The sequence below is a fragment of the Terrapene carolina genome, unplaced genomic scaffold (assembly GCF_002925995.2).
Source record: "Terrapene carolina triunguis isolate 2854851 unplaced genomic scaffold, T_m_triunguis-2.0 Scaffold11762, whole genome shotgun sequence".
NCBI classification, from domain to species: Eukaryota; Metazoa; Chordata; order Testudines; family Emydidae; genus Terrapene; species Terrapene triunguis.
In genome coordinates, this window is record NW_020676113.1 from 1 (window position 1) to 9,410 (window position 9,410).

The following is a 9,410-nucleotide window of genomic DNA, read 5'->3' on the forward strand; positions in this document are numbered from 1 at the left end:
GGTAGGAACAGATATGCAGAACAGACACACAGATGACATACCGAGTTCCCAGACATCAAACGTCTTTGAACCAGGGTTCCACAGGAGAGGTTACCACTAACTTGGCAACATTCTCTACTGAACAAGAGGGTGTTCTAAGACAGTTATGGGAAGAGAGCAATGGCAAGTTCCTTTGCTGCTTGTCATTTGCATACCATTATGGCAGTGTTATCACCGCTATGTTTCCAGGAGGAAGTAGGACTCTAAGGTCCCTATTAGCAGATCAGGGAAGATAGACCCACTACATTTAGGAAACCTAGGATCGTTTTAAAAACAAACAAACCGTATATACAACCAGCCCCCATCCCGCTAAGGAGAGTGACTGGTTTCCATACAGATAAACCAAAGAAAGTGACAAATTAAGGTCTTATAGGAGTGTAGCAATTGACCAAGGGATTTGAACATTTGACCATCAGGCCAATTTCTAAGACCCTGACTTCAAATTTTGCCACCTTTCCCCAGAAAAGGAAACCTTTGCAACAAGTGCCAGGGCAAAGGGCAGGTTTTCCTGAACCTCCTTTAAACAAAGGCCAGGGCAAGAGGATTTGGAGAGAACATTTGTGAATTAAGCCCTATATTTTAGGTCATAGTTAAGTGAATTAAAATTCCAGTTTTGTAGGCTGTGTGCATTCTTTGTCAGGCTTTGCATAGGAAAAAGTTAATAGCAATAAACCATATTGCTTTCTTAAGGACACCCTGTATTCTCTTTTCATTCTCTCTCCAGTTCAAGTTAAATTTAAGTTGTGCCCTATTGGTTAGTTCCGTAGTCTTTAGATATAGAGAATAAATTGCTCTTCTACTTACTCCATGAAAAATGCTGGGATATAAATACATACCCAGCTTCCTTTCATGTAGTTATTTTCAATTATAGTGTACAGGTCTTTCTTTTTAGTGCTAGATAAGACTACAAGGACATATTTCCAGTTAGCATGTGGACTCTTGGCAGGTCATTGACTTCTGGCTCATATTCTGTGTAAGTGGATACAGTAAAATAAAAGAGCAAGTATAAACAAAGAAAGTTTATTTATAAAATGTCCCTTGAGGTTAATTAATTATTCTTCGGGCTGTTACGTAAGTTTTTCAACTCCAGCTGTAGTTGTCGAATTCTTATGTCTTTCTGCGAAAGCTCATCTTTCAACCGTCGGATCTCGTCTTGTTGTCGAAAGAACATTCTGAGGAGCTTAAAAGAAAGAAAAAAAAAAATAGGTGTACAACATTGTGGTAACATTTATAATATCTGCTTTCCCCGATGGCTTCATGCCTTTCCTGCCAACTGTCAGAGAACCTGCCTTCGATTCATGTCATTACACTGTTCCTTTTGAAAGATCAGTTTACCTGCAATACTCCATTGATGTGCCCTGTCCATTTTCATGGTAACTCAGTTAATTCACATCGTATGGCTCAACAGCTCAGTTTGTGAAAAGAAATTCAATATTGGATTCAGTGTAAATGTTTCCCCACAGCCTTTAAGTGTAGCACAGAGAACAATCGTTTATTAAAAACTGTTAGGAAATTAATCCAGTTCATTTTGTATGCTCTCTGCTTAAACCTCAGCAAAGTCCTATGGGTTGAAGTTTGATCCAGGGAAACACACACATGGATTTTCACAGCTTGGGAACAAAAGTAGAGGTGCACAAATTGATGTGTTTATATGCTACAATCTTGGATGTGTGCAGTTGCTCTTTGTCAGAGAAAGTCATGACCTCATCTATGGTCATGTGCCCTATATTGATAACAGATGGAGATTTTTATTTAGTTAAGTTGCTAGGAGTCTGGTTTCAGAGGCGGAGGGTCAGAGTTCAGTCCCCCACTGTTGGTGTGAAGTTCCAGGTGGCTATGTTGTGCATCTTAATAACAACCTTGCAGTTCCTAGATGATTACAAACTTGTTACAATACTGTACAAAGAACTGTTTATAAGTTACACCATCTACATGGAAAATACAGTGAAAGCCACTGATGCCAGAAACTAGGATGGCACATGGAAGCCAAGCTGGCAGAAGGGACACCGGAATAGTTAAATGCACTCTGTGGTCAAGGGAGGCTAGGAGTGGCGACAATTATGGTACAACACAGTCTCTACTATTTTCTACTGAAATTAATGGGAAGACGTAGATTGAAAACTCTCTGGAGCAGGACTACCTTGTTCAGTGCTTGTCCTGGTCCTCGAGCGGGTCAGCTAGGTGTTACTGAAGTACAGAATGACATCTGCGGCATAAAATCAGGCCTCTGTGCTATTCAGTAGGATCAGAAAATGCAGCAGACCTGATCAGCTGTTTTCTTACTATGTCCAAGAGAGGTTTTGCACTGCATAAGCTTGAAGCACATGGCTGAGATCTTGGCCATTCAAAGCCATAAGTTAACACCCATTGCTTACCTCATTCTCTGTCCTGGGGGGCACGTTTTCTAACAAATCTATTCCATTGACAACCACACTTTTTTTCTCTCTTATTGGTGCCTTAAAGACAACTTTGGATGCCTTCTTATAGCCCTCCTTCAAAGACATCAATATGGGATCTATGTGAGATGGTAAAATAAAGGAGGATGTTAACACGTGCTCTGCTACAGGACATGTGTATATATCCCTCCCCTATCGTCCTACCTTAACATTCACTACCTGTCAGTTGCTACAACAATGTGTTTTCATGGTGACTGGACTGGACAGGCCTTGGACTGACAGTCAGGAGACCTGGGTTCTAATCCAGCTCTTCTACTGACCAGCTGTGCAACCCTGGCAAGTCACTGCCCCCCGCCCCGTACCTCTTTCCCTTCCCATCCTTTGTCTTGTCTAAATAGACTCCCAACTTTTTGGAACATGAACTTTCTCACTAGGGCCTTGTCCAGACTAGAAAAAAAGCCATGGTTGGTTGGTTTTTTTAATCGGGTTAGCTAAAAAGATTTGAAACACCACTTGGTAATGCAATGCTAAAGAGACCAGCACCTGTGGCAGACACAGCTTAAGTGGTGCTTCAGAGCATGTTAACTAGCTTGAATCTCTCTCTCTCTCTCTCTCTCACACACACACACACACACATACACACACACACACACACACACACTTTTCCCATGCTCACACAAGGCCTATATTTTCAGTTGGAGCAACTAGGCACTACTTTAACACAAATAAACTTACTTATAGATGGAGCTCAAAAGCATTCAACGGCCTCCTTACCCTTCCCTCCCCTCACAGCTTACGAGCTCTAAAATGGTTCCTGTGGGTTTATGTACACTAAGTACATACACACACAGCACCTATGCACCCACCATCACATCATCTGGTGGCCAATGCAGAGTATGGAAAGTGCCCAAGGATGAGTATGGATTTAGACACATTTCACAGTGAGGCTCAGAGATCAATTCTGTTTACATGTCCAATAGACGTGCAGTAGATGCTCATGCAGGGTTCATTCTTTTACCTCTGTTCATTCCACTCAGCCATTCGTCTGGTGTCAGGGCTGGTTCTATACCTGGAGTCATCGGGTAAATATCCTCTTGGTATGTTTCTGACTGGAAGTGAGGAAGAATAAAGAGTGGCTGTCTTCATAACATTTGTTCCCAATTGTAACTATGCGTTGCAAAGTGCCATAAGCAACAGTTTTCTTACAACCCCGGCCAACGGTAACGTAGCCATTCAATAGCATCCCAGGAAAAACACTTAACTGCCTTTTCACCATTAACTTTAAATGGGGAATAAAGAGTTCTAGCCCCTGCCTATTAAAGTCATGTTCTGAAAGAAAATTATACTCCAGCAGTACTGAGCATTTGAGCTGTAGACAGACTAATAAATATTATCCAGCTGAACTGGGAGGCTTTGGAAGGGCATCGCCTCTGGCCTGTTGGAGAGGGTGCTCCCTGCTGCTGCACAGACCGTTCAGGGAACGCTAAGTGCACAAAGCATACGGTTACATATTGTAGTTCCCATTTCAAAGCACGAGCCAGTTAAGTCAAGGAGCACCCACTCTGGCCACATACGGCATAAAGAAGAACAGCCCAGGGGAAAACACCAAGGAAAGTTGTCCACAAGGGTAATTTGCCTTTCCCCTCCTCTCCACATTTCTGCTTGCTGCAGATTAGCAAATTCAGGGCAATGAGAATGAAGCTCTATTGAGTCAACTCTGTTTGGAAAAATACTGACTCAGTCCTAAACCTGAACATGGCTCGTAGCTTTGTTTCAGATTTCATACAGCTGGACAAAGCAGGTAAAGCCAGCACTGAATACTGCTCCCAACACACGGAGATGTGAGTTGTACTTGGGATGGGTCTCTAAACCTAGATGTGGGACAATCCTTTTGAAATGTGTGACAAAGACCCAGTTAATTTCACATAAAATGATGGCAGCAGAAGTTAGAAAAAATGCTGGCGTCAGCTCTTTAAGAACTTTCCATAAGCACGGAGTTCAGACTTAGCATTGCTGTACATTTGAAAAGCAGTTTTTAGCAAGATGTGAGTTTGGGTCTAAAATGTGTAATTGATATAAATGAGAGGTCACAGAGAGATCTACCCATCAAAGAAGACAGATGTTATCCACAGCCAGGAAAAAGCAACCCCATGATGTTTGAGATGCAAGTCAGGAAAATGTCTAGCGTGGTCAGAGTACAGTATGTAAGATGTGTGGTTGTTGTGGACAGTGATATAAACCATCAGGGGCTTAATACAGTTTGCCAAGGTCCTTTTGACATTTACTGTATTTCATCTAAATGATTCTGCTCTGTGCAAGTCAGAGCAGGATTCCTAGTGTGGTCTCAAAAGGTAAAAGTTCAGTGACTGAGTCTCCCAGCTCCTTCCCTGTGCATCATTTTAATAGAGAATACGGCAGACTTTGACGTACCCGAGTAACAGAAATAGAATTCCCCCGGCACACCAAGTGTTTCCAACTCTGTGCTTTGAACATGTTGGGCAGAGAACGCATCAGAGCATTGGAGTTCCGTACGGGAGTAGGAACAGTGCTGACATGTACTCACCCTCCTTGGCACGATCATAGAGATTGGCTCAATCAGACCCTTTAAGGTAACCAGTTTATAGAATCTGAACACCTCACATGCAGACACATCCAGCCCGTGCTTTGGCATCACACCTATTAGAGAGTTCACATGTGAGCAAGGGTCTGTCCTTTCATGCCAACAAAGCATTAGAATATTCAAAAGCTCTTGCGCTACAACTTGGTCCGTGAGAAAGGAACCAATCTTACTCGCCCCATGCTAGCTGGCTTAGGATACGGTAGCAGTATATAGATCCAATTAGGCATCATGTCGATGGGAAAAGTTCTGACAGCGTAGGTACGTTTCAAAGCTGCTGCCGAGAGAACCCTCGTTTCCTACCGTAAATCGTCAGCGCTTTACAAGTAAAGAAAAGCAATCAGTGTGTTCCGCGAGAATGGGATTCTCTGTTTTGCTTAAACACAAAGCTAAGTGAGAAGGTGTGCCTTGTAACTCCCCAATGGATACCAGCCTACCACTGCTACCGGCTATATGGAGTTTCTTCTTTAGCTCGAGTAGCAGCTGCCCGTGCTTTGGTGCTCTCGGTCCTATCGCTGCAGATGACTCATGGGGGGCAGGGGTTATGTGTATAAGATAGAGGAAGAAATACAGGACCCAATTCTGTGAGGTGGTGACATCAGTGCAAGTTGAGGGCATGCTGCATCTTTCCCAATCAGGCCCAGGGTACGTATATACTTTGCAGAAGCTGCAGCTGGCAAGTGGGGGAAGAGACCACTAGCATGTGGAAAGTGTTATCCCGGGTAGGAAAGCTTTGCCAGACAAGTACAGAAACCACCACACAAGCACTGCCCACTGGAGCCTGCAGGCAGCACTGGGGAAAGGGCTGAAGTTAAGTATGGGCACAGAGATTTGTTTCGTGATCATGTCCAGAGTGCAGGGTATTACCACAGCACTGAACTGAGCTGCGAAGCAGAGAGCGACCTCCTTTAATATCCCGTCCCTCTGCGTCATCGGCTTTCCCTGAGATTGCAGGCCTGCGCCAGCGCCAAAGAGCTGATTCCAAATCAGCAGCTGAGCTGCTCACGCCTGTCCCTGCCCTCTTGGGGCTGTGGGACACCGCAGAACTGGGTAGCTGGGCCTCCTGCCTAATTCTCCAGGGCGTGCTAGGTCTGTGTCCTGCCCGTGGGGGGGTGCGAGAAGGGAAATATTTCCACCCTAGGCATCCTTCCCTGCAACCCTCCCCACCTGGGCCTTCCTGTCCACCTGCAGCCTGGAATGTGACTAGCCCATTTCTTCTCCCTCTGACCCTCTACACCCACCGGGGGAGCCCCATCCCACAAGCAACCCTACCCACACCCCCGGGGGCCAGCCATGAGGGAAACCTGCCTACTCCAAGAGCCCAAATGGGACCTGCCCCCCATGCCACCAACCAGAGCTGATCCTGTCCTCACCCGGCCAGCCACCCCACAGCCAGAATCCACCAGTCACCCCTGCTGCTGCTGTGGAGAACTGCTTCCAGGTAGGGAAGCCACATGCAGGGGTCTCCTGGAGGTGCTGGGAAGGGGAGGAGAGCTGAGAGTGGTGCAGATGTGCAGATCAGAGCCCTGTGCTGGCAAAGAGGGGCGGGGAATGGGCCAGATGGATTTTGCAGCAAGGGTGGGAAGGGAAGAGCATTTTACCCAGGGAACGTCCCATATATCACTGGCTCAGGTCACTTGTTAAAGTTTAGGCAGCCGGTCACTGCACGTCAGGTGAAACTGCACATGCATTTTCTTGGAACTGGGCCCTCAGTAAGATACATCAGAGTCACACTGCACCATTACCCAGGAAGAAATACACAAAAATATTAAATGCCACATAAAGAACATTGGAATTCTGAATTAATTTTCCAGCAAGTCATCAGCTACCTAATGACACAGAACATATTTGAACAGCGAGAGTCAGCACAGTGCAGAGAGCACGGGAGGTTATTATGCAAAATACATTTATCAGCAAAATTTAATGATAGTATTTCAGTCTGCTGGCTTTTTTTAATATTAATGTTCAAAGAGGCGGCCTATTGACATGCCAAAAGCTCTTACCCAGTCCTTTCTGTGGGGCAGGAGAGCGAAACTCCATGAGATAATTCAGATAGGGCTTTTCTGTGCTGATTTCATAGTATCGGATGTTCCCGTCGCCCTGAGGCAGGGGGGATAAAGGCAGATCAGTTTAACATTTCAGGGTGAAAGTTGTAGGTAAATAAAAAGATATGTAAAAAGAACATCATGTGGTGCATCACTGCCAAGTTCTAGGTTAAATATACAGAGACGACAATGCTAGTTAGCCATTGTAGAACAGAGTCTCAAACCAAACCTACCTACAGCATTTCATATACTGCGTCTGGGTTCTTGGAGTAGTAGCAGTAGAAGGAACAGATGTGGTCTCTTTAATGGCGTTTGGGGAAGAAGACTCACAAGAGGACTAGCAATTTTATCCCCGTCACTCCCATTTCTCCCTCACACTTTATGGAATTAGTTTTTCTACCCTTGGGTTAAAGAACATAGAACAGCCAGACTGGGTCCGAGCAAAGGTCCATCTAGCCCAGTGTCCTGTCTTCCGACAGTGGCCAGTGCCAGGTGTTTTAGAGGGAATGAACAGAAAAACAAGTGATCACCAAGTGATCCATCCCCTGTCACCCATTCCCAGCTTCTGGCAAACAGAGGCTAGGGGACACCCTCCCTGCCCATCCTGGCTAATAGCCATTGATGGATCTGTCCTCCAGGAACTTATCTAGTTCTTTTTTGAACACTGTTACAGTCTTGGCCTTCACAACATCCTCTGGCAAAGAGTTCCATATCATATACGAGTTGCTTATCTAATCTAGTTCTCTCACAATGGAAGGAGGATAAAGTACTAAAAAATGTACTAGGACGTTGTGTTGCCCAGGAATGCTAAAGGAAATATTCCAGTACAGAAATAAACTAATTTTAGAACGAAGCGAAAGTCAGTGGAGCTGCACTGAATGGGCAGGGCTCCGCTGCACTAAATTTATGCTAATAGATTCATAGGTATCAAGGCCAGAAGGAATCACTGTGATCATTTAGTTTGAGCTCCTGTATAACAGACAATAGAATTCTCCCAAAATAGTTCCCTTTGAACTACAGCATATCTTAAAAAAATCCAACATTGATTTAAAAATTGTCAGTGACAGACAATCCATCACGACCCTTGGTGCATTGGTCTAACAGTTAATTATCCTCGTTGTTAAAAATGTATGTCTTATTTCCAATCTGAATTTATCTATTTTCAGCTTCCAGCCCTTGGTTCATGTTATACTTTTCTCTGCTAGACTGAAGAGCCCGTTAGCAAATATTTGGTCCCTCACCAAAGGCTCTTAAGCAAAGAAAGCAGTCATGGGATAAGAGGGAAGGTCCTCTCATGGATCGGTAACTGGTTAAAAGATAGGAAACAAAGGGTAGAAATAAATGTCAGTTTTCAGAATGGAGAGAGGTAAATAGTTATACTGGGCCCAGTCCTACTTAACATATTCATAAATGATCTGGAAAAAGGAGTAAACAGTGAGGTGGCAAAATTTGCAGATGATACAAAACAACTCAAGATAGTTAAGTCCCAGGCAGACTGTGAAGAGCTACAGAAGGATCTCTCAGAACTGGCTGACTGAGCATCCAAATGGCAGATGAAATTCAATGTTGATAAATGCAAAGTAATGCACATTGGAAAATATAATCCCAACGATACCTATATAATGATGGGGTCTAAATTAGCTGTTACCACTCAAGAAAGAGATCTTGGAGTCACTGTGGCTAGTTCTCTGAAAACATCCACTCAATGTGCAGCAGCAGTCAAAAAAAAGCGAACAGAATGTTGGGAATCATTAAGAAAGGGACAGATAATAAAACAGAAAATATCCTATTGCCTCTATGGTACGCCCAAATCTTGAATACTGCGTGCAGATGTAGTCGCCCCCTCTCAAAAAAGATATATTGGAATTGGAAAAGGTTCAGAAAAGGGCAACAAAAATTATTAAGGGTATGGAACGGCTTCCATATGAGGAGAGATTAATAAAACCGGGACTTTTCAGCTTGGAAAATAGATGACTAAGGAGGGATATGATAGAGCTCTATAAAATCAATACTGGTGTGGAGAAAGTAAATAAGGAAGTGTTATTTACTCCTTCTCATAACACAAGAACTAGGGGCCACCAAATGAAATTAATAGGCAGCACACAACGCACAGTCAACCTGTGGAACTCCTTGCCAGAGGATGTTGTGAAGGCCAAGACTATAACAGGGTTCAAAAAAACAACAAGGAGTCTGGTGGCACCTTAAAGACTAACAGATTTATTTGGGCATAAGCTTTCGTGGGTAAAAACCTCACTTCTTCAGATGTATCTGAAGAAGTGAGGTTTTTACCCATGAAAGCTTATGCCCAAATAA

At 44.0% G+C, this 9,410-nt stretch overlaps 1 protein-coding gene across 1 annotated transcript; it reads right to left on the bottom strand.

The window, feature by feature from the left end:
- Positions 1–6: 6 nt before the first annotated feature.
- Positions 7–7,152, bottom strand: LOC112124246 (coronin-2B-like; the record flags this gene model as incomplete). The annotated part of the gene is made up of 5 exons (XM_026661601.1): positions 7–1,219; positions 2,415–2,554; positions 3,454–3,544; positions 4,999–5,111; positions 7,056–7,152. Coding segments are annotated over 5 exons (573 nt in total), but the record flags the coding sequence as incomplete, so codon positions are not given.
- Positions 7,153–9,410: the final 2,258 nt, after the last annotated feature.